The 25324-nt window shown below is 24.8% G+C and overlaps 4 protein-coding genes and 1 long non-coding RNA gene across 11 annotated transcripts; 2 read left to right on the top strand and 3 right to left on the bottom strand.

The window, feature by feature from the left end:
• Positions 1-451: 451 nt before the first annotated feature.
• Positions 452-5776, top strand: LOC124423444 (FMRFamide receptor). Its single transcript, XM_046961160.1, has 4 exons — positions 452-1068; positions 1654-1922; positions 2102-2291; positions 3631-5776. Exons 1-4 carry the CDS (start codon positions 796-798, stop codon positions 4243-4245), a joined length of 1347 nt encoding a protein of 448 aa, XP_046817116.1. The 5' UTR covers positions 452-795; the 3' UTR covers positions 4246-5776.
• A 784-nt stretch (positions 5777-6560) lies between these two features.
• Positions 6561-7198, bottom strand: LOC124423445. Its single transcript, XR_006942087.1, has 2 exons — positions 6844-7198; positions 6561-6731 (listed from the first exon to the last, which is right to left on the bottom strand). It is a non-coding gene; the product is annotated as an uncharacterized LOC124423445 (long non-coding RNA).
• Positions 7199-7365: 167 nt separating this feature from the next.
• On the bottom strand, positions 7366-18403 carry LOC124423308. 7 transcript variants are annotated; one of them, XR_006942049.1, is made up of 11 exons: positions 15801-16159; positions 14227-15718; positions 13952-14154; positions 13712-13850; positions 13417-13638; positions 13206-13307; positions 8372-10457; positions 8094-8289; positions 7793-7967; positions 7553-7710; positions 7366-7456 (listed from the first exon to the last, which is right to left on the bottom strand). XR_006942049.1 is itself a non-coding variant. In XM_046960891.1 (11 exons), exons 3-11 carry the CDS (start codon positions 15547-15549, stop codon positions 7651-7653), a joined length of 4506 nt encoding a protein of 1501 aa, XP_046816847.1. In that variant the 5' UTR covers positions 15550-15718; positions 15801-15920; positions 18290-18403; the 3' UTR covers positions 7521-7650. The 7 variants fall into 7 exon arrangements, 5 of the variants coding, with proteins under 5 accessions (XP_046816847.1, XP_046816846.1, XP_046816848.1 ...); XR_006942048.1 differs by having other exon boundaries at positions 7367-7461; XM_046960891.1 differs by lacking the exon at positions 7366-7456 and adding an exon at positions 18290-18403 and having other exon boundaries at positions 7521-7710; positions 15801-15920.
• Positions 18395-20906, top strand: LOC124423309 (1-acyl-sn-glycerol-3-phosphate acyltransferase alpha). The gene is made up of 4 exons (XM_046960896.1): positions 18395-19078; positions 19724-20039; positions 20183-20348; positions 20441-20906. The coding sequence occupies exons 1-4, from the start codon at positions 18894-18896 to the stop codon at positions 20605-20607; spliced, it is 834 nt and encodes a 277-aa protein (XP_046816852.1). The 5' UTR covers positions 18395-18893; the 3' UTR covers positions 20608-20906.
• A 2492-nt stretch (positions 20907-23398) lies between these two features.
• On the bottom strand, positions 23399-24921 carry LOC124423305 (calcyclin-binding protein). The gene is made up of 2 exons (XM_046960888.1): positions 24682-24921; positions 23399-24420 (listed from the first exon to the last, which is right to left on the bottom strand). Exons 1-2 carry the CDS (start codon positions 24700-24702, stop codon positions 23758-23760), a joined length of 684 nt encoding a protein of 227 aa, XP_046816844.1. The 5' UTR covers positions 24703-24921; the 3' UTR covers positions 23399-23757.
• Positions 24922-25324: the final 403 nt, after the last annotated feature.

Here is a 25324-nt window from a genome sequence, read left to right as displayed (position 1 = left end):
AAAGAAAAAAAAATAAAAAGATTATGTAAAAGATTATGTACGAGCATGTCCTTGCATATTTCCCTGATCAAAGACATTTTCAATCACATTGATTGCTTTATCCAATTAAAATATCATTTTACTTATAACGAATACTTCGTATGAAAAAATCGTTTAAACGAATCGATAACAAATTATGAAAGGAAAAAAAGAAAATAAAGAACGCCCTCGGCCGATATTAATCTCATTAGCACGCGAAAAGAACAATCACGTGACCATTGAAACTCTTATATCAATTTCACATCAATTTTAGCCATCTTCGATAAAAATACAAATTGCCGCGGTTTTCTCTCTGGTTAATATAAAAATAAAAATAAAATAAAATTTTCTGTTTCAGAATAAGAAAAAAAAAGAAATTAATATCGAACCAACGTCTTGATATTTTCTTCCTTCGTTTCAAATCGATAATATATCTTTCGAATGAAATAATCGGAAACATGATCGATTGATTGATTAATTCTTTCTTTTTGAAATTTCGTAAAGAAAGCGAATAAAAATTTTGAAGAAAGAAAAGAAATTGGGGAGGAAAAGGAGAACCATCGATATGAAAGATTCGAAAAGAACAGAATGGTGACGTAATATGGATTCGAGGACAAGGATCGTTAAAAGAAATAGCGGTCAAAGAAAAAGAAGGAAAGGAAGCTAAAGTAGGAAGTGAATGAGTATATACCTAAGAAGAAAAATAGGAGAGAAAGAAAATAGAAGAACGTAAACAAAAGAAAAAAAGAAAAAGAAAAAAAGAAAATCGATAAGAAAATGATGGAAACAACTACGGTTTATTATCATAATCGTTCATATATTCAGAATGATACGAGCGACGATGTTCCTATGGAATGTTATCAAAAAATCAATGCTACTGGTCTCTTTGATTTTATCATATACGGTGTACTCATAAATTTCATAGGTCTCTTCGGTATTTTAGGAAACACTATCTCGATGATTGTACTTTCGAGACCTCAAATGAAATCGTCGATTAATTATCTTCTGATTGGATTAGCAAGTTGCGATACTCTTCTTATCATTAGCTCGGTAAGTTGTAATTTTAGTGAATATTAATGTTTCAATTCAAATATAATTCTCGATAAGATAATATCAATTATTAATTTAATCGACAAGAAACAAAAGCGCGGTTTAAACACTTGCGGTTCGCCACAACTATTGATCGCCAATAAATTTAGAAATCAGCTGAATAAATGGATGGAAAAATATTAAAGATTTTCCTCTAATGTCAACAAAATGTTTATTTATTTGCAATTGAAATATAATATATTTGCATAGCGATTGAAATATTTCCTTTTTATCGCCAACTTTTCTCGATGATTTTTTTTTCTCACATTCAACATTAAATAATAACGAAAGATTTAATTACGTTCGTTTGATTTTATTGATTTCTAAAATAAAAACAAAAAAAAAAAAAAAAAAGAAAGAAAGAAAGAAATAATGGATACCGGAGTGAAATGTTCAAATCACAAATCAACGTGATTTTCTTTCGATGATAATTTTTGATAGTTTAAAGAATTAAATTATCAGACATATTTATGTCAAAATTACGATCTCAAATTATACGATATAATCTGTATGTTAAATATAAATCCTTTTTTTTTTCTCATGTAGATACTTATTTTTGGATTACCATCGATTTACGTTTACACCGGCTATCTTTTTAATTATCAATTCTTCGTTTATCCGAAAATAGTCAAATATTTATATCCAATATCGTGCACAGCGCATATAGCAACGGTGTATTTAACGTTAACCGTAACAATAGAACGATACATTGCCGTTTGTCATCCACTCAAAGCAAGATCATTCTGCACATGTGGTCGTGCACGTTTAGCATTTCTAAGCATCGTAACTTTCGCAACGATCTACAATATTCCAAAGTGAGTAAAATAAAAGGAAGAAAATCGCGAAATTTTTGTTTTTCTCTCTCTCTCTCTCTCTCTCTCTCTATATATATATATATATATATATATATATATATATATATATATATATATATATATATATATATATATATAGAACAATATTTTAATCTATTATTATATAAATTTCTCTTCAGACTTTTGGAAATAGAAATCTACACCGAGAAGCATTGGAAATACAACGTTGTCATATATTGTTTACGGCCAGCACGTTTAAGGGATAACAATATTTACGTAACCGTATACGTCCATTGGATGTATTTTTTTGTGTGTTATACCATTCCTTTATTTGCTTTAATCATTTTCAACACGGCTATTTATCGACGGGTAAGTTTTCGTCTCTCTTTCTTTCTCTCTCTGTCTCTCTCTCTCTCTCTTTCTCTCTCTCTCTCTCTATATATATATATATGCTTTATCATAATTGACACGTGCATTGAAAAAGAATTTCTAAGATCAAGTTAAAGCGAATATATTTTTGACGATATTTCGAATGACCTTATGACCCAAATAGTAAGGCAAAGAATAAAAAGCGTAAGTATGACGAAGATAAGAGAAATCCCGAGATAAAAGTTTCTTTTTCTTCTTCTTTTTTTTTCTTTTTTTTTTTGTGAAACAGTTTGCGGAAAGGTAAGATTGTGAAAATGAAGAAACAATGAGAACGATCCGAGTGTTAACTTGGATCGAGATAAGAATCAATGTTATTTCTTTCTCTTTTCATCTCTTTTGCTATCTCATTTTCTCATAGAAATGTATTTTCAAAATTTGTAATGTTTCTTTATATTACTACTTAGTCAAATATATATGCAAATCGATCAAAAAAGAGTTATTTCATATAAAGAAATGAAAAAATTTGCAGAGATATATTCTTTGTAGTATCCTCGGCTACCTCGTATTCGATATCTTTTATCGTTGATATTAAAATGATTTATAAAATAAGGTAAGGACAGTAACGTAGTAAAACGATCGAGACAAAATTTCTCGAACGTACGTGACATTTTTTATTTACAAGATACATGTAAGGACATGCACGTGTGGATCGCACATCTATCATAAAATTTATGAATTTAATCAAATTTCTAACGTATCCTTTTTTTTTTACATTATTGCATATCTTAACATATGGCATACTTACGATCTTTTTCTATCATTTTTTTTTTCTTAACGTCCAATATATGTACATATTATTTAAAAATATTTATTGATACAAATATAATATTAATTCGAAGATAATTGTAGATTTGTAATCTAAATATCAAATGAATTATCTTATTCCAAGATGAATGCGCAAATTCGAATAACGGTGAAAGGAAATACTAAAAGCAAAAAAAAGAAAATTGCAAAACGTAAATCGAAGAATATATATTAGAAAATCCAACGGAATAAAGTTATGACTCGTTTGGAGTCACTTAAAGAAGATATATTTCCTTCTTTCCTGTCTGTTGCTTTTATACTCAAATAATATGACTTGTTTACGAGACAAAATTGTATGCAAGGAGTAGACATTTCAAAATAAGAGAGAGAGAGAGAGAGAGAGAGAGAGAGAGAGAAAGAGACACAGACAGAAAGACAAATAACAAACGTTATGACAAGGATGTCTTTCTTTTGTCAACGCAAAAGGAAATGTTTCTTATCGATTATTAAATATGTAATATTTTATATTTCGCAGGTCAGGAAAGCGAACAGGGATTTGCAACAACTGACGCATCATCAAAGACGAGAAATTGGATTGGCAACGATGTTACTTTGTGTCGTAATCGTCTTCGTTATATGCAATATTCTACCCCTTACCTCAAATATATTCGAGACTTTTATCTACGATCCACCACGGTGGTTAGTTCAAGTCGGTAACCTGTTGGTGACTATAAATAGCAGCATCAATTTTATAATATATGTGATATTCGGAAGAAAATTTAAACGAATATTTATGAAACTTTTTTGTGGTTCGGGTATATTATTTGGCCGTGATAGAGACAGTCCCGAATTTCAAACCCATGATGAGTCGAGCGTAACGAACGTTTCGAATATGACAAATATAGAGTTAAGAAATTCTATTAGACATAATCATCTAAATAGGACAAATACCATTGGTAGAAACAATAATGTTCACATTACAAATGGTGGAACTAGACAAAGCATTAGATTATCGAATAGACCAAACAGTCCAGGTACTCTTGTTTATTATCCCGCTTGTAATTCAATGAGAAATCTAAACAAAGTCATTAAAATTTCTTCCGATCAAAATGGCTGGAATAAAAATAATAATAACGATACTCTTATGTAGTTTATTTTTTTTTAATTCTATTCGAACATGCTACGTCTAAATAAAGATATTATTATGTTTATGAAAACCTCACTTTTATCTTCATTGTATAATATAGGTATATTTAATAAAAAAGGGCAGTCAATTTCAACAAAAAATAATTAAAATTAACAATCATTATCATTGAAATTATGATGATGTCATCGTACGATTAGATTCGAACGTAACTTATGACAAAAATGTCATTTATCTTTTCTAAATTCTTTTGTTACTCAAATAATTAATGAAAAAAAACCTTACGTCATTATTATTATACAACTATCGAATTGTTTATGTTGCGCTATGTTAATGCATTTGTTAAAGTAGATATACGTATTCGAGTACGATGGGCTGCCTTGTATAATATTTTATGCACTAAAAATATTTCATATCGATAAAAATCATAACTCTTTTTTATTCATAATCTCAAACACAGATCTTTATGAATTTTGCCGATAATAAAAACAGTATTATTTATATTTATTCATCATTTAACTCATTGGATATATCATTGCATTAATATAAAGCTATTAATTTTATGTAAAAATTTCATAGATAAAAATCTCCTATTTATTCATATTTTCGAAAATGTTCATATCTTACTACGGTTATCGTTTTTGTAATGTTGTAAATATTACATTTAAATGATCACGTATTATTAAGATAATGAAAAACGAGACTGTATGTTAGAGAAATAGCTAGTAATGCGGATATTTTTAAATAAGTGCTATGTAAATATAGCGATTATATATATAGGATAAAAAATTATATATATATATATATATATATACATATATATACATATATATACATATATATATGTAAGTATATATTCCATGTATATTTATAAATTACACACGACGTTGCTAGAAAGTGTTCCAAAAGCAGAATATTTGTACAAAAATCTATAACATCTAATAACATCTATAATACTAAATGAAAAAGACTATTATGAAGAATATTATAAATTAAATATATATATATCATCAAATGAAATATTGATTAAACTCTATTTGTGATTCGCAACGAATTTTAAAATTATATTTTCAATGGTACATCTATATAATATTTAATAATATATAACATTAAACAATGATAAACTTTATTTGTGATCAAAACGTTAAACCTAATTCATTAATAAAAATCAAAGAAATGTACATATACATATAATTATATGTTAATCTAACATTACGAATTCCTGCAAAACGAAGATATAAATCATTAAATTATTTCATTTGTTTTGTTAATACAATTAGATTTTTTAGATCTAATTAGATTCTCAATTACGGTAGAAATTAAAATAATTGTCGATATTTGAAATATCTATCTTATCATTCGTAATTATATTATTCGACATAATCTAAAAGAAAAACTACATAATCTATTTAAATGTTTTGTCCTCCAATTTTTAAGATATCACTTAAAATTAGAATTAAGTGGAGGGAAAAAATGCGCTCTCGTAATTATATAATAAAATTATGTAACATGCTGATATATTAAATTCTAATCATACAAAATTTCTATAAAATTATTTACATTTACATATACATATATATACACATATATATGTATATATATGTCTACATTCAATAAACCATAATTATATATATTTCTACAAATAAATACATAAATATATAGAAAATCCAAATGATGCGACTTTTATGCAATTAATTAAATTTTCGCATATGATTTTTTCTTTTTCATTTTCATGAAATATTTGTCATTGCTTTTTGTTATTCTTAAGTTTGAATATTAATATGTTTAAGATAATATGATTTTATATCAAATAAAAATGTATTTCAAGTTGAGGGTAAACGTATGCAGACATGTAAATATATATAATTATTTTTTTCAATTTAGCCATACTTATATAATAAATTATATGTAAATAATAAACAAAGATAATCTATCAATAAATAATTATTTTTTATTCTTAAGCCATAGATATATATATATATATTTTTCTTTTTTTTTTTCCAGTAAATAACTTCTAAAGTATCTCAACATAGTATTTGATCTAGCTGTCAAAGATCTATCTTTTAAAAAATCTTAATAACACAATCCATATTGAACATCATTATAAAATTACAATCATATTAATTAAATATATTTATTTGTAAGAAATTTATAATAGTAATAAAAACAATTTGAAAATATTATAACAATTTCAAAGAAGCATTTATACTAAAAATATACTATGGAAAAAATAGTTGAAATTGTAACATTGCAAGGCTTGCATCTATTAATGCATACAATAATTTTAAATAGATAACTGAAAATACAAAGGACACAGATTATAAATTGTTTACTACATTTTTATTAAGTAAATAGCACACCTAATTTATGGACAAAATCATTATGTAAGATGATTATTTGCCTTCATTTTTTTATTTTGCCACTTCTTTCTTTGGTTTGAGATAATAGTAAGCTGAAATTAGAGCTACAAGAGCATACGTTGTTTTAGCAACCTATAAAATCCAAAATTATATTTATTTCATATTTCAATGTAATAAATTTTTGTAATATAAATGTTCGAAAATATCAGTTTTAAAAGACAGAAATGATGTTGAGGTTACTTACATTGGCTCGTCCTTGGATCGTCACACTATTAAAATATTTTGAAAAACCTTTCAAGTTTTCTGCTTCTTTGTTTATTTTATCAGCCATTTTGTTGTTATAAATATATTTCGTAAATTTTCAGAATAAACGAAGCAATATTAAAAATTTGAACATTAAACAAGCAAAACCGTCTGCTACGACGTGCTTGCTCACATTACTTATAGCTGCCTGTTATAGAATACGTAGTAGTATCGTTATTATAACAAAATTCCGATAGATGTCATCGTTTCCGGTTATAGGTTAATCATTTGAACACTCAGTTATCGATTTAAATAGATTATTTTTTATATTTTAAATTAATTTGATTTGAAAATGTTATTTTTAAAATTATTATGATTATAATAAAAAAATTGAAGTCATTATAGGAATATTTTGATTATAAATAACACATTTTTTAAATATAATAATATATTCTCATTCAGTATTTAAATTTTATTATTAGTATTATAAAAATAAAAAATATATATATTTTTTTATTTATTAATAGCACAACTCTTTGTATTGGATATCCTGTCTAATACATGTCATTTGTATATTTTCTATATACAAGTTGTAAACAAAATATTTTTTCATACTATCCTAAGACCAACATTAACATATTAAAAAATAATGTCTTACACATATTATCTATTTATAATTACCTATTGTAAGTAAATTTATAATTTATTACCTAATTAAGATTAATTCAATTTTGCATTAACCCAATTAATGTATTGTGATTATCAGATTAATGTATTCTGATGATCATTATTAAGTTGTGTTTAATGTTCATTTATCAATTCTTTTTTGCACAAAATGTTTTAACTGTCCATAAAATCTAATCAAAATCTGAAAGATTAAAGGCATTATAAAGATTATAGATAATAGACTGATTATTATATAACAATTATGATTACAAAACATCACTTACCCATACTTTCTGTAAAATTGAATTTCTTCTAAATCCTGTTGTTATATTAACTTTATTTACTTCTTCTGATGTAACAATTTTTAGTTTTATAAGAACTGTAATAATAGATTTTAAAGGCATCAAGTGAATATTATTAATCCTGTTTGCTTTATCTCGAGATACATTTAACAGCATTCTAAAATAAAAATAAAACAGAAATTAAAAAACTTTTTGTATTATAAATAATATAATAACAATAATAATTTTTACAGACTAATGTTAGCACATGTATGTAACAATTTTTACAAAATTATGTACTCACTTATCGAGTTGAAAAAATGCAGTTAGACTATCTAATCTATTGATTTGTTTAAAATTGATATTTAAATGACAAATTTGCAATTGTTTATAATATTCTGAAACTGTTGTATAAGTAGTAAATGCTTCTACAAAATCGTTAGTTAATAACCATCCTTCATTTTCAAAATGAAATATGCATAATTTTTTATTTGTTATTTCTATGTAAATTATATAAAAAAAAAAAGATTATTTATATAAAAATCAAATCTATATCAAAAATATAAAGATTTGAATACAAACCTGCTATTCGAAAAAAAATCTTTGCTAATCCCTTGTTAGTACTTATTAAATATTCATAATAAGGAATATTTATTTTTTCATTAGTAATTTTATCTTCATTTGCATTATGTTCATTTTCTACATGCTGTTTCTCACAATTGATAGCATTTGAATATGTATTAATTTGAAACTTTCCCTTGTCAATCTGAAAATCTAAATTATTTTCTGTAGGACAATTAAAATATTTTGTATCATCATATATATGTTCTCTATATGGAACACTTGTTAACTCTGAATCCAAATTTTTAATTGGCTCCTCATGATTAGTATTATCTAGGGTTGCTTGGAACTGTTGATCTATATTTACTAATTTTAATGAATTAATCAATGATTGATTTGTATAATTTTCATTCTGAATATTTACTTGTGATGACATTGTATTCTCTGTATCTTTGATCCAAGTTCGTGTAGAAATATTTGTTAGTCTTTGTGAATTATTAAGTTTTGATTCTTTAATATCTTTTCCATCTAACAAATTTGTATACATCACTGAGTTAGATATAATATTTAATTTATCAAACCTCGGAAATTCTTCATCTGCTATCGATAATTTATTTATTGGTAATGAAAATTTTGGATTAATTAATTGTTCTATTTTATTATTTTTCAATGATGTAGAATAATTATTAGAAGATTGAAAATAATCATTTTCAGAAAATAATGATATATTAGAGTTTCCATTTGATGTTTCAAATTCTTGTTTAAAATGGAAATCACTTTTTATACTTTGTAGATTATCTACAAATCTATCTTCAGATTGAAAAGTCATATCTTCCTTATTTTTGAATAAAGCATATGGATTAGTATTATTAGTTGATATAAATTCTGGATAGAAAGAATCATATATACAGTTAGAAGTAAATGGTGTATAATCGTTGTATTGTATCATTGATCTACGATCATGTGTATTATTAATTTCAATATAATTTTTATCAAAATTAGTACAATCTAATGAATAATATTTCTCTATATCAAGGTTTTCATTTTCTACTTGAATTACATTTGAGTCTTTGTAATCTTTCAATTTTAATAATATTTTGAAAGGATTGGTTTCATTAAATTCGTTATATATTATTTCATTTTTTAGTACTGATCCCAATGCGTTAAACTGATCGTTTTTGTTATCTTTAAAATCATTCTGATATGGGAAAGCAGATATGTTCGTTTTGAATTCATTTATAGCTGATCTTCCATTGGATGAATCTGTAATAGCACTTATATTTTCTCCCATAAAAAGAGATTGGATACATGGAACTTGTGGTTTAGAATTTGAAGTAATACCATTCATTTCATTTATTTCTTCCGATTGTACTTTGTTTATGTTATTGTCATTGATTTCTGAATGTTTAGTAGTAATATAATCATTATTATTTGCAAATAAAGGTACAGATATTCCATTACTTTTGTTAGAACTAGTATCAATTGCAATATTATTAAAACAGTTTGCTGGTTTTGATATTAATAAAGATGATATATCTTCTTTTGAAATTATATTCTTCAAAAATTCAGAAGCATAAAGTAAACGTTCCTCATAACTTTTCTTTATTTCACTTTCTGATGAATGAATGTTAACAGAAGTTGAATCTATTTTTCCAAGAAGAATATTAAACATAGTTATTATTTGCATTTGAAATCTTTGATTTGTCTTCCAAATTTGCATAAACATTTGTGGTGATAAAATATTAGTAAAATTCTTCTGGTTATTTACATCTTCCAAGAAAGGATTGGTAGATGGTTTTTTTATATTTGATTGTATATTCTCACCATTGCATTCACCATTGTATTCATTTAAAAATGGATTATTATCCATATTCATTAACAAATTGAATGATTCAGTAGATAATGATGAATTAGGCAATATTTCAACTGTTTTTTCACACAATGTACTTTGGGGTGATATAAGGGGAATGTTCATCAAACTTTCTATACAGTTTTTATTATTCTCTACTGTAGGAGTAATGCAATCCTTTCCATAACATTTCTCTGAGGCATAAAGTAAATTTTCCTCAACAAATAACATTAAATTACTCATATCGACTACATCACCCTATAGATTACAAAAAAAATCTTAGATTAATATTTCTAACTTAATTGACATAAGAGAAATAATGCTAATGCAAATAAGTTACTTTGGGAAAAATTATCACCTTATGAGAAATTGTCATCTATTTTAATTAAATACTGGAAAAATAAATAAGACATAATAATTTCGTTATAAAAATATCTTTATTTTTTAAACATATAAAATTCTATTACATATAAAGGTTGTACATTTTTCCCAAATTTTATAAAAAAAATAATATAATTTTTTACATTTAGATATGTATCTACTTTGAATATCAACATTTTGACAAATTTTATTGAACAATAATGTTAATGATTCTACTCTACCTTGTAATTTATAATGTACATTATCTACATCCATAGCATTTTTATCTTTATTCACATCTACTTTTGCTAATATCTGATTTCACATATTTAAATTTTCTTTTTTATTAGTTAAATACAATAACATTTATTGTATTTAACTAACAAAATTTTAATTTTACTTTTAATTTTAATTGAGTAATTCATTTAAAGATTTAATATTACTTGATAAAATATCTCAAGTATTTTCAATCATTTTCGTTTTTAATATATGAGATTCTAAATAATCTTTACAATTATCTAATTGTTAATTATTGTAATTTATATCTATCATCACATTCAATAATTTATCTGATTTATTGTCGTTTATTTCTGTAATTTGAATCAGCTCATCAACATTTTTAATTAACTATTTTTTACTTAACATTTCCAAATTTGACAGAAAAGAGTCTCCAAGAAAATCATTCATATTACCTTCAATACTCCATTCATTGCTGCTAAATGACAAATCAATATCATCAAATACAGGTATTGTTTTTTCATTTGTACTTTCAAACATTAATTCTTCTAATTTTTCAGAATTAACTGAAATTTTATTATCTGTTACATGTGTGACATTGTCACTAACATTATCCAAGTGTTCTTCTTTTTGTAATTTATTCATTTCATCTTTCTGTTTTACAATATTCGTTTGTATTAATGATATTGAAGAGTCTAATGCTTGATCAATATTCTTTTTTACTTCATTTACATTGTCCGAATTTTTTAAACAATCTATATCACTTAACAAATCGCTTTCAGCATCTTTAATCATTTTCATTTCTGATATCTGAGATTCTAAATTATCTTTACAGTTGTCATTATTGCAATTTATATCTTTCATCACATTCAATGATTTATCTGATGCATTTTCATTTATTTCTGTAATTTGCAACCTCTCATCATCATTATTAATTATTTGATTAATATTTGTATTTGGGTGAATAGAATTTCCAAAAACATCATCTATGTTACCTTCAATATTGCATTCATTGTTGTCACATTGTAGATTATTATTATTAGATGTTAATATAATTTCTTTAATTACATTTTCAGTTGATTTATGCAATTCCACGTATTCAGAGCATTGCTGTTCAATTTTTGAGAATGATTGTGATTGAGATGTAATTTTTATTGAATTATTTTCCTTGAGATCTTCATGATAAATCAAATTAGATATTTCATCATTTGTATTAATCTCTAATGTGTTATCTAATACTTCTGTTTTTGTTTCATTATTACTATCACAATTTTTGGAATAGTCATTTGAGTCCAATTTTGCATCTTCATTAGATTTATTGGAGACTTGCATTAAAGTATTATAAGTTTCACATATAGAATCTCTTTTTTCATTAATTTCAATCATATCAGAAGAATCTTGTATATTACGTGACATACTGTTTTCAACATTTGATATATTCGATTTATTAGTTGTTAATTGTTCAGTTTGAATTAATGAATCACTTATGTTGTGTAATGTATTTACAGAAGATTTATCATTTGTATCTCTATTTAACCTTAATTTTGAGAGAATTATTTCTGATACGCCTATTTCTATATTTTGTAAATTAATATTACTTTTATATTTATTAATTAATTTGAAATTATCATTAGTTGTAATGATATTATCATCAGGTGATGTATCATAATCCTGATAATTCAATTGTAAATCCAGACTGAGATTAATTGCATTTATGAAACATTCCTTTGGCAAACGTATGTCTTTATGTATCTCTTCCTTTTGCTGAGTGCATTTTTCAATATCCATTTCACTTTTTTTTATAATATTTGTACAATTCTTTTTAATATTATAATTTTCTTGCTTTTCTGGCTTAGTTGCCGAAAATATACAATTTGAATTATTTATTTCTTCTAATTCTGTTTTAGATTCATTCTTTTTCTTAGACATGATTTTTTTAGAATTTTCATTTCTTATAGTAGATTGTCTAATATGTGAAACACATTTTGATGTTTCTAAAGTTAACTGCCTTTTATCAAATTTTCCTTTATAATCAGAATTTGATAAAACTTTAGGATCAGAATGAAATTGTTTGTTATTTTCCGATATTTCTAAGAAATTATTTAATCCTTTAGGTTCTTCAGAGTGACTACTTTGAATGGAAATATTACTTGACTCTTTCGAACATTGAGCACAATTTTTAGAGACATTAGAAACAAGACTATTTCGACGATTATTGCTTAAAGATGCAGATAATGGACGATATAAATTTTTATATAAATTTTTTATTAATTCAATTGCTAGAACTGATGTTTCACTAGTTTTCGTAATATCTGATGTAGAACTATTAAGATCTTCAGAATTTCTTTTGTAATGCCCTTGACATTTCAAGTAATAATAAAATGGAAAATTTTGAGGTCTTATACGAACCATTTGTCCATGTACTGCCAAATTTTGATGAACCATCCAATCATTGATATGTACATCCTCTTCTTCCATTGTATCGGTCAAAGTTACCAACATAGAATTATTCTAAATCAAGAATTGTATAAATTACGATATTAATAAATATATTAAATTTATAATTAAGTTCATTAATTAAGATTAATATTTTTTACAATATAGTAATTATATTGTTTACCTCTGGATCAGTTGATACTATAGTTGCAATAAGAGGTTTAGTACAAGTTTTTTCAGCAAATTCATAAGTAACACCCTTAGACCATTGCTCTCCATTATGTGGTTTAATATTGTACAGACCACATGGTATTGCTTGAGCTGGTAAATATGAAAATAATCTATGTAGATAATATATTTCCTCAGGAGGATAAGTTTTTAATGTTCCATAATCATAGAACATTACCTGTTTAAGAGCAAGTTAAATTTCAATTAATTTTTTTCTAATGATAAATAATTTTCTGAATTCTACTACTTACAGTTATTTGCAAATCAGGTTTAACAGTTTTAATTATCCCTCTGTGCCATATATCATTATATTTACATGCACAGTTTAAACCTTTTTCAAGTACAACAGGAGGAATTTTATAATTCATGAATTTTTCTTGATAAAATTTACTATAAAAAAAAAAAAAAAAAAGAAAAAAAAACATGAAATATATTTACACAAGGAGTATATGATTTCTATGTAATATATAATACATAATAAAATAACTCACTGAATATCTTCCATTAGTTTATTAAAAAGTTTTTTTTTCTTACGAAGTTGTATCCAAAATAATGATGGTGTAAAGACTTCTTCAACAAAAATTTCTATGTATGGCTGTGTTATATTTTCTAAATCCGTTACATTTATTTGCCCTACACATTCTCCTATAATCATTACTCCTTCTGGCATTAATTTATTAGATGTATCGCTTGACTACAAAAGAATATTATATATTTTATATAATCTATATATTTACAAACTATAATACATTCAAATATAACTTACTACTACAACAGGTAAAGCCTCTACTTCATCTTCTTCTAAATATGATTGAGTATATAGTTCAGCTATATTTTGAAATTTCGTTTTATTAACTGTTTTTGTATCAGACAATTTAATTTTTGCATCATAAAGTATAAAATCCGTCGATGGACGAAATTGTTTACATTGAAAGATATCTGGCAAACATGATGCAAATTCTCGTACACTGTTGAAACCTAATTCAATATAATTCAAAGGTACATTATATTCTTCCATATATTTTTCAGGAAGTTCAGCACACCAAATACCATTTGGATATTTTTGAATAAGTTTTTCTAATCGAAATCTTGTTCTATCACTTATAAGGAGTTTTATATCTTCGTTATCTAAATAAGTAACATCATCTTGTAATTTTTTGAAAGGAGTCTGTAAACTAACATTGTTCTCTGAATTATTATGTTTAATTTCCTCGTTATCAAATCTAGATTTATCATTAAGCTTATTATCTTGATTATTAAATCTAGATACAGTCTCTTGTATAAACATAGAAATAGTTTGTTTCTTGTTCGAGATTTTTTTTTTATTTTCACTATTGTGTCGCAACTTTGAATTAACATATGTAATACTGTCTTCATTCTCAATATCCGATTCTACATTAGAATCAGTTTCCCCACTAACAATATATTTCGATAATACCACAGAATCTTCAGATTCTAGATTAAGTTTTTTTCCCTTGGATAACATTTTTTTAGATATAAATTGATCAGATATAGATTTTGTCTTTTTCTTCCATGATAAGATTCGATTGCCTTTAATAAATAACTCGTGCGACAAACTTTTTATTTGCTCATCAAGATCCATAACAGATATATTTATACATGGTAATTTATCATTGACATATTGTAAAATATACTCTTTATTAATACCATTTGGATTTTGTTTAACCATAGATATTATGTTACTCAAAATTTCTGCAGGTATATGAACTCTCGGAGTTGTTGTCTTTGGATAATAATAACTGGGTCTATATGTTCTCCGTATGTGGCTTTGTTTTTTTAATGATATTTTTTGTCGAGCTACCAATGAGCTAACATGTTTAGATTTTTCAGAAGCAACACCTCGAACATAATATATACCATTTAATCTTTCAAGCGATACATATTTTGGCATGCTTTTCAGATAATCCAATAATGTAATATACCCAAATTCTTTCCATGGTATAGATTCACCTTCTTGATCTTGATAATCTTTAGCAAGTTCTCCCAAAGGTATTGCATCCTTCCGGGTAACTAACAAGGATAATATTATCTTTTGTACATCCTCACATCTTCCAGAAATGTCCTGCATAATTATTTTTCCTTTTTCTCGGTTTTTTTTTTTTTTTTTTTTTTTTTTTTATTAACAATATTGATAATGCACAATTTTCGCGAAAACAATAGGTATTATTTATCTGTTATTATTAATTTTATCAGTAATAATCAGCGTGGGTTGACATGACTTTTTCAATTGTTACCTACTTTACATAATAAACAAATTGTAAATATATATTGTTAATATATTATAATTAATAACAATTATAATTTATATTGTATAATTACCTTTTGTTATTAATTAAATAACGTATATTATGAATAATATTGGATAGCACGTTCGAACGTATCGTATGTCCTTTATTGTTTAAGTCTGCTAGTTTCAAATACATACCTTTGTACATTTCCCTAGAAATACAAAAGCGCGCTAAAAAACTTACATTTTTATATGATGACGGCTTAAAATTGCGCAAATGTATGTTATGATCGGAAAAGAAAGACAAAAAAAAAGAAGAGAAAAAAAAGAGAAAAAAAAAGAAGATATAAAACAAAAAAGAAAAAAATATATTTCGTTATTCTATAGTAATAACAATAATTAACAATAAGTATTAAATTTAGCCGTTCAAATTGAACGAGTAAACATTCAAATAAATATACACATCTTGTCATTCAATGAGAAATATAATTGAAAATCGATTATAATATAGAATAATATAATAACATTAACGTTATTTATTTATCATTATAACGTTAATTATTAATTATAAATAATTATAATTATATGAATAAATCATTGATTTTATTTATAATAATACGAATAAGTTTGCAAATATTTTGTATTTTGTGTATCAGATTTAAATGAATATATTGAATCACTTGTGAAAGTCATTTTTTTTTTGCTTTCTTTTGTTTTTTATATAAAACATTTCCAAAAACAATCAAATATCAGATATTTCTACATTATAATCATCCAAATTGTAGAAAATTGTAGTTTAGATAAGAAGTATAATTACATCGAAATAACGAATCAATTTATTGGTTATGTTAGTGTTATATATATATATATATATATATATATATATATATATATCGACTTTTAAACCAATTCAAAGAACAGATAATATCGTAAATTAAATTACAATTGAATCGTATACATATATTGATACAGTATCAAAAATAAATTAGAATAAGATTAGATAAGAATTAATAAAAATATAATAACAGTAATACGAAATTCAACTTTTTTATCTTTCAACAATTTATAAAAATATATCGATAAAAAACTTGAAATATATAATTTAAAGGAAAATCTAATTATTATATTATTATACACATATATACACACAAACACACACGCGCGCGCGCACACACATGATATAAATTAGAAAAAAGGCACGTTTACTCAAAAAATAAATCAAAATTTTTTTTTTCATTCACATAAAAACATGTCATTATATTTAATGACAAAACGATCGAAATATATATCATACGATTGCGGTAAGATAATATAAATATTGGATATACTAGATATTTTTTTCATTAAGCCAATAAATATTATAGTTAACATAATATAAAGACATTTTTTTTTCTTTTTTTTTTTTTTTATTGGAAAGTTATCATAAATTGGATAAATTTCGATAAATATATATATATATATATATATATACATACATATATGAAAGTAAAAGAGAAGAGTTACTTATTGAATTATTTTCTATATATAAAAAAATAGAAAATATATATGTAATTGTGTATAAATAAATATTCGTAATTTGTTAGAACAAATATAGTGCTTCTTATTGATGATAATTACCAAAATACAATTATAAAAATTCAAGTAAGAATTATTGTTAATCCTATATGTTTTTGAATAAAAATCAATAATAAAAAAAAACAATCGATTAGTCGTTTTGTTGAACAACGCTGTTCAACATTCGCTTGAAATTCTTTTCGTATAATATTATCTCAAACTGTTAAGAATATGAAAGCAAAGTTTCTCTTCTTTTTTTTCCTTTTTTTGTTATTTGTTTTTTTTTTCTTTTTTTTTTTTTTTTTTTTTTTTTTTTGGAAAATAATGAAAGTTCAACAATTTAATGACATTATAATGACGTTATATGCAGAATAAGAATGAATTTTTATTATATATTTTGTAATTTCCGCATATCGATATAAAGTACAAACAGATATACGTTTTACTTAAAAATATTTTATTTTTCGAAGGATAACATTCGTCGACAATTGATAACCAAGAAGAATGCGTGAATGCGTACGAAAAATTTTTCGCAGGACAAAAATGCCGACATATGTATCAATCAACAAAGCAACCCCATCACGACCATAGAAAACAGAGTAAATTCATAAGAGACGAAGAATCGGAACCAATGAGATTTAATTATTAATAAAAAAAATTTCCCCTTCCGGAGAATCCTTGTTGGATTTCCTGCGAGTATAAAAAAAAAAAAAAAAAAAAGAAAAGCCCTTGTATCGAAAACATGATTAAAACGTGATTGGATTATCGTGACGTACATTTAATCATTTTCATTTTTTCATTTTTATAAAATCGTCGACTTTATGCTGCTCTGATGTTGTATCATTGACTCGGTTTTTTTTTTTTTTTTTTTTTTTTTTTTTTTTTTTGGAAATTATTATTATTATATACATATTAATTATTGTCAGCGCAATGAATAAAATTTTCTATTATTTGTCTGTGTTATATCCTTCGCGAACGATTTTTTATCCAACGAAAATAGATTGGGTTTGTTCGTAACCTTACCGACCTCTTCTTACTTTTCTCATCCCTGACTGTAAACGACTTATAACCTAACAGGAATGTAGTTTAAGGGTGAATACTAATCTGTCGTTCCTCGGAACTATACCACCATACAAAAACATCCTCCTATTTGGTCATTCCATCTTTCATTGTTAAATTCTGTGACTGATTCGAGCTGTCAGGACGTATCAACTTATTTTTTGACGTTCCCTTATCTCCCCTTATCTAGATATGTATATATTCTACTATAATAAAGTAAATCGAAGCTTTATAAAGGTGGTAGTTCTAATTCGGAGCATTGTTAGTGCGCGACAGTTCGCCGGCAGTAGTTCGTATTCCGCTTCGTTTTAGTTTATTCTTCGTAGTTTTTAAATGAGTAATATAGTAAGTCAAGCGTAAATAATAATAATAATAATAATAAGAAGAAGAAGAAGAAAAAGGAAAAGAAGAAGATAAAAGAGTATCATAAGTATCCAAATCGTACGATTTAAAATTATAAAAAGAGGAAGAAGAAGAAGAAAAAGAAATAGGAGAAAGAAAAAAAATAGAAAGGCAAAAGGGAAGTAACGAACGGAAAAATCTGTGAAGCACCGCCCTTCGTTGTAAAAGTAATGGCCCCATCAAGCTTCGAGTTGATCCTCGTTGGTTTCATCCTATTGTTGCCTTTTCTTTATGAAACAAGCCGGACTTTTCGTTATTACTTCAAGTTTATCGTGTATTATGGCATTGTAACTTTCGCCGCCACGATATTGATACCGATTTTTCTTCTACGACCAAGGAGTCTAAAAAATCTCGTGTTAGTATTTATTTTCATTTATAAAAGACATATATTTTTTATTTTATTTATTTATTTATTTTTTTCTTTTTCTTTTTTTTTTTTCTGTGGAAAAATTTATCTCTCGAGTGACATTTTCACTATATCCGATAAATTTAAAATACTAATTGTATTACTATTATAATGAGATAAGAAGATTGATTGACATATTTAACGATATTAATTTTCTCGCAATAGTATACGTAATAATCTATCATATCGCGTGTAATTTTTATTACAATGAAATAAACAATTTTCATATAAATTCTCAAAGAGATATGACATAAAAGTTAATGATGATAAATTTAATTAATAACATTAGTATCTCTCACGTACAAGTTATAAGATACGAGAAAATATAAGACTAATACTTTTATCATTTGCAAGAAATCGTTAATATTTTATTTAATAATTAACACCATTAATTTATTCCTTAATCTCATAAAGAAATTATTTATTGAATGATTACAATAAAATTGTCGTGTTAGTTTACTTTCATATTTATATATATATATATATAAATAAGATTTATTAATAATATTTAATATTTAAATCATTAGCATTATTTACCAAGGAAATAAAAATAATAAGGGACAAGTGATCTATAAAAAAATTTGTATATTACAGATTATCATCATACCTGTGCAATCACATTAGTTTTTTATTGGGATTACGTTGGGAACTTAGAGGAAGAGAACATTTAGATCAAGATGTAGCATGCATTATAGTAGCTAATCATCAAAGTTCCTTAGATCTTTTGGGGATGTTTTATTTATGGCCGATAATGGATAGATGTACAGCAGTTGCTAAAAAAGAAGTCTTTTATGCTTGGCCTTTTGGTCTTGCCGCTTGGCTATCTGGATTAATATTCATAGACAGATTAAATTCAGAAAAAGCCCGTTCTGTTATTAATACAGCATCTAAGCAATCAAAAGATAAAAAGGTATTAAATCATTGTGCAAATATGCATATAAGAAAAAACACCTGATTTTATAATTCTCTTGTAGTTTCAATTAAACATTTTTAGATATTTCAGGAGAAAAAAGAAAAAAAGAATAAGAATTCTAATTTATTAAATCTTTTTAGTTCAAATTGTGGATATTTCCAGAAGGTACACGTCACAATACTGGAGAAATTCATCCGTTTAAGAAAGGTGCCTTTTATGCTGCAATCAATGCTCAGTTACCTATATTACCAGTAGTATTTTCATCTTATTATTTTTTGTCTAACGATGAGAAGAGATTTGATTCAGGTAATTTATATTGACTTATATGATTAATTTATAAATGGATTATATCTTAAATTACGTTAATATAAAAAATTAATAATTTATTTTTCACTAAGGTCACGTAGTTATAACAACACTACCACTTATATCTACAAAGGGATTAACTAAAGATGATGTAGAATCATTGATGGAAAAAACAAGAAATGTAATGAGCAAAGCCTTTCATGCATCTAGTACAGAAATACAACGTGCACTTCCTTCTTCTAGATCATACATAGAATGATCATTTCTTGAAGACTCAATTGACAGTTTTATTTCGATCGAATTTCTAAATGGAAACCAAAGACATCTGTATCCTTTTTGTCTGCATCAAATATTAATCGAATATATTTATTTTCATTACATTTATGAACAAGCATCGATCATACAAGCATTTCGTCTTAATTCCTGATAAAGGTATTATGTGTTAATTTATTTTGTATTATTCCGTATGGTTTATGTTATACACACGTACATACATAAAGCATATACTTTTTCTATTTTTTCTCATTTGCAAGTTCAGCAAAAAAATTAAATATATATCGAAAGTTAATAATAATTAATTGAAATAAAACTATAAATTTTACAAAATAGTAAAATAAACCAAACATTCTTTTAAATTTAATTGATATAATTTAGTGATATATTTTATAATAGTTATAGAAGTATTGATAATTATCAATGGCTTAATAGATTACTTTACAATTTTATTATTAAAAATAAATTGTAAATATATACAAGGTATCTATTAAAATCGTGGTATAATCTAAAGGAGAGACTTCTCTTTTGAGAAAAGTCAAAAATATATATAAAAGAACTTTATTGATCTGCAGCTTTGTTTTAAAAAAAGAATTAACTTTAAATATTGGCCTGATATACATACAACATACATATATATATTTATAATTCGCCTAAACTTTGTATTTTTATGTTAATATACAATTAACGAGTTATATATATAGAAAGGATTAAAATAAGAGATAAATTTAATAACATTTTAGTTAAATGAAAATATTCTGAGCTAATTTTCAAAAATGATTTTCTCCGCAAATGAAATCTAAATTAAGAAGCTTTATTTTATATTTTCAAATTACTTTCTTAATTGGAATCATTCTAATCTCGGTTGTACCACAATTTTCAATACATCGTATATAACTCGAAAAGCATTTTTTAATTTTGTACTGTTGATTAAGGGTATATATTTCGTTAAGATAACTGCATTATTCTCATTATACACTGCATAATATTTTTATATAATTATTTTACGTTCTTCCATTTTTTATCTATCTAAGTTCCATAAATATACTCTACATTTCTTCATTAAGTATTATTGTTATAAGTTAAGGATAATATACTCATTATTATTTATAAAAAAAAAAAAGAAAAAAAAAAGAAAAAAAAAAACAATTAAAATGGCGCATTTCACGATCTATACATTTTTTTACATGTGAAATTTTATGAACGTCTTTCATTAATCATGAATTATTTTTAAATTATAAAATCACAATCAAATTGCTACACATTTCCCAATAAAAAATAATTTTCTATTTTATATAAGTATAATCATAATATTAAATATGCTTATTGTTTTTGTATTTCTTATAAAAGACATAGTATTATATGAATATAACAAAAAAATTTTATTTGCATAGCATAAGATACTAGTCAATATAAAGTCATCAAATGCACGACAATTTTTTAATATATCAATACTAAAATTTGAATCTGTCCAATGTGTTATTCATATAATTGCTTAAGACTGTGTTCAGTTTTTGTTGCTTCCAATTTGTATCACAAATGAAGACATCGATAAAAAAAAATCATAATAAATGTACTAGTATATACAATACATTAGTTGTTAAAGAAATATAATTGAAAAAAATTTTTGATATTGGAATGTATACAGGCATCACTATGTTTACTTATTTCAATTTTTACTTATATGCATAACTTGAAATAATATGATTTATTTTATGATTATTATCACATACAGTCACATGTATAAGTGACATTGATTTATTGGGGCCATAAATATTGTGATTATCTATGCCATTTATTTAGTTACTAAGTAAAATATAATATCACATATCTGTTGATAAAATGTCAAATAACATGTCACAGTATCTAGTCTAACACTCGACTATTTTACTATATCTTTATAGGTCAACACAGTTCCAAAATATATAATTGTAAGATTTTTTTATTTGAAGTAATATTAAAATACAATGTGTATGTAATAGAAAGAGAAAAACTTTTTGTCAAGTTGTCTAAATCCATTGGACAGAGTTATTGTTTTAACATATTTTGTGAATACTTTACTCTTTAAGAAAGGCAAGGTGTATATATTATCTATGAATTTAAAACTATAAGTTTTCCACTTATGCAAACACACGTAGAATATATATACCTAATGGCCATATTAAACTTATAGTTAAATTTGTAGTTAATACTTGCAAGAATAGATATTAAATGTACTGAAGGAGAGAGAGAAAGAGAGAGAGAGAGAGAGAGAGAGAGAGGGAGAGGAAGCTATTAAGTAATTGGTTGTCAATAAATATTATGTATTTTATATTGTTGAATCAATGAACACTTTGAAAAAAAATAAGTTTCTAATTTAAATGATAATTATCAATTTATTATTAATGCTACTTTGCATTAATGTTTTAAAGGTTACTAAATTTAAAAAGAAAAGATTGTTTAACTATTAAATGTCAATATATTGTATCAAACAAAGCTCATAAATTATTATTTTATATATATATTTCTACTTCCATAGACACACTGGATATTAAAATATATACTATTAACATACTGTTTACAAAATTATTAGAAGAACAAACAACAATATTAAGTGCTTTTATATTTGGGATGCGTTTGGAAAAAGGAAAAAAAAGTAGATGATCATTTTATAACTATGTGAATTATTTGAGAATCTCTTTTGTATTTTATACAAGTAAGATTAATAATACAGTAAGGTTAAAACTATAAATTATAACAATGGCTTGTCATGAATGAAGAAGAAAAATAAATAGAAATGTATATCAAACATTTTTAATGTTTTATTACTTATATGATATTACATGTCACAATTATATGAACTGACAATTACATCTTCTGTCAATATAATAATTAAAAAAATGTGGTAATGCGTGGACACATACAAATAATTTTGTAATAAGAGAAAATGTTTTATAAATATTGAAATATGAATAGACAAATGTATTTGAAGTCCACTTGTTATTATGACAAACTTAGAATTAAGGAACTTTATTTTGACTATGCACTATATAAGTAGATACTTTTAACATGTTTAGGCCTAAATTCATTTTCTAAATGAATTTTTATGATGTTACAAGGAAACGTAAAGTACGTTTAATAAAATATTGGCTTACAATTAATAGTCAAAACCTGACAGACCTGCTGCAGTTTTTTGTTGGTTTTCAGTCCATGCTTTTGCTATTGTTTTCTTTATTTCATCATCTCCATCTTGATACATTTTTTTCATTAGATTCACTAAACTCGCACCAGGATCATCTCCCATTTCAGGAACAGATGGAGTTTTTGCTTCTTTTATTCTTTTTTCAATGCCTGTTACATGCGACCAATTCTTCGGTAATTTTTTAGCAAGATATACAATGATCATATCTGTCTTTATTTTTACGTAACTCTTCTCTGTGTCAATGTCTTCACATAAATTATTGATCGGCAAGTGATAATTTTTATTATCCAAACCAAAAATATACAGATCCATTGATTTTTCTGTATATTTACAGGTAACATCTTTGTTTGGTAAAATATGTACATTCTTTAATTGAACGTATATCTTGACAACACTATTCGTTTGATCCCACCCATAATTATTTAACTTAACTTCATAACATTTAGGAGTAGAATCAATTGGCGAATTTACAGATTTAAGACACACATCCTTATTTTCATCGATCAGTTTAGCTAATTCTGTCTGCAATCGTCTAATCTCCAAAGTAAGCATATCTTTAACTTTGGATCGTGTAGCTTGTTGTAATAATGTATTCAATTCTTCAATATCCAGTTTTAACTATAAAAGGAAACTTGTACTTATAGATACTTATCTGTCAGTACTTTATTTTCTTTAATAAATAGTTCAAAAAAAAAGAAAAAATATCTTCCCTTTTAAATATTTAAGATGAAATATGTATATTCGAATGAGTCTCCACTACATATGGATATAAAATCATATTTAAAAAAATATTTTATTTATTATATTGAATCGTTAATGAATGGTTAAATATATGCTATAAACAAAAATATAGAGGAAAATTATAAGTATAGAACTTACCTCATCACTTTTCGTAGCCATAATATTAAATTTTATCGTTTACGAAAATTTCTTTGTAAAAATTTTGTTCAAATTCAATTAAATACAATATTATAATAATAAAGCAAGCGTATTCACAATTTTTTAATGCTAAATGCTCGTAAAGCGTTCTTTAATTTGAGCAAACTATGCGCAATAAAACGACACGTTTAGACTCGTTCGACTAAGCTAATCGCTTGCTCGCGCGGTTATCTAAACTCCTATATACATACATATAGTGATAGAAACTTCTGGATTTCTCTAGAATAAAAAGTAGTCTATGATTATATTTTTGAAATTTCTAACTATATGATTTAACGTAAAGAGAGACATATATATAATAATAAATCAATTATTAATTATTTAATTTGAATTTGTAAAAATGAATAATTTTTTTTTTTGTTAAATTTACCAGCGTCATTGTCAATAATTTATTTTCTTGTACTATATTGTAACGAACAAAATTGAAGCAACCTTAATAATCGATATGTGTGTATTGTTTATAAAATAAGATTTATATATTGTTCAATTAATAAATATTGTCACAGATTGTAGATATTGTTTCGTAATCTATAAAAGTCGTTATTTTTATTTCTTTTTTATTATTTACAAAAAAAATACATTA

This window comes from Vespa crabro, chromosome 4 (assembly GCF_910589235.1).
Source record: "Vespa crabro chromosome 4, iyVesCrab1.2, whole genome shotgun sequence".
Taxonomy (NCBI): domain Eukaryota; kingdom Metazoa; phylum Arthropoda; class Insecta; order Hymenoptera; family Vespidae; genus Vespa; species Vespa crabro.
The sequence above is the reverse complement of the archived record's forward strand: the minus strand, read 5'-3'. Positions and strand labels throughout refer to the sequence as shown.

Coding starts and splice junctions, on each gene's coding strand:
- LOC124423308 (XM_046960891.1), bottom strand. CDS start 15,549: ATGCAGGACATTTCTGGAAGATGTGAGGATGTACAAAAGATAATATTA. Junction 8,290..8,371: donor GATTTTTTTTCGAATAGCAG/GTTTGTATTCAA, acceptor TAATTTACATAG/AAATAACAAATAAAAAATTA. Junction 7,968..8,093: donor GCATTTTTTCAACTCGATAA/GTGAGTACATAA, acceptor TTTTTATTTTAG/AATGCTGTTAAATGTATCTC.
- LOC124423305 (XM_046960888.1), bottom strand. CDS start 24,702: ATGGCTACGAAAAGTGATGAG. Junction 24,421..24,681: donor TGGCTACGAAAAGTGATGAG/GTAAGTTCTATA, acceptor TTCCTTTTATAG/TTAAAACTGGATATTGAAGA.
- LOC124423444 (XM_046961160.1), top strand. CDS start 796: ATGATGGAAACAACTACGGTTTATTATCATAATCGTTCATATATTCAG. Junction 1,923..2,101: donor ACGATCTACAATATTCCAAA/GTGAGTAAAATA, acceptor ATTTCTCTTCAG/ACTTTTGGAAATAGAAATCT. Junction 2,292..3,630: donor ACACGGCTATTTATCGACGG/GTAAGTTTTCGT, acceptor TATATTTCGCAG/GTCAGGAAAGCGAACAGGGA.
- LOC124423309 (XM_046960896.1), top strand. CDS start 18,894: ATGGCCCCATCAAGCTTCGAGTTGATCCTCGTTGGTTTCATCCTATTG. Junction 19,079..19,723: donor AGGAGTCTAAAAAATCTCGT/GTTAGTATTTAT, acceptor TGTATATTACAG/ATTATCATCATACCTGTGCA. Junction 20,349..20,440: donor TGAGAAGAGATTTGATTCAG/GTAATTTATATT, acceptor TTTTTCACTAAG/GTCACGTAGTTATAACAACA.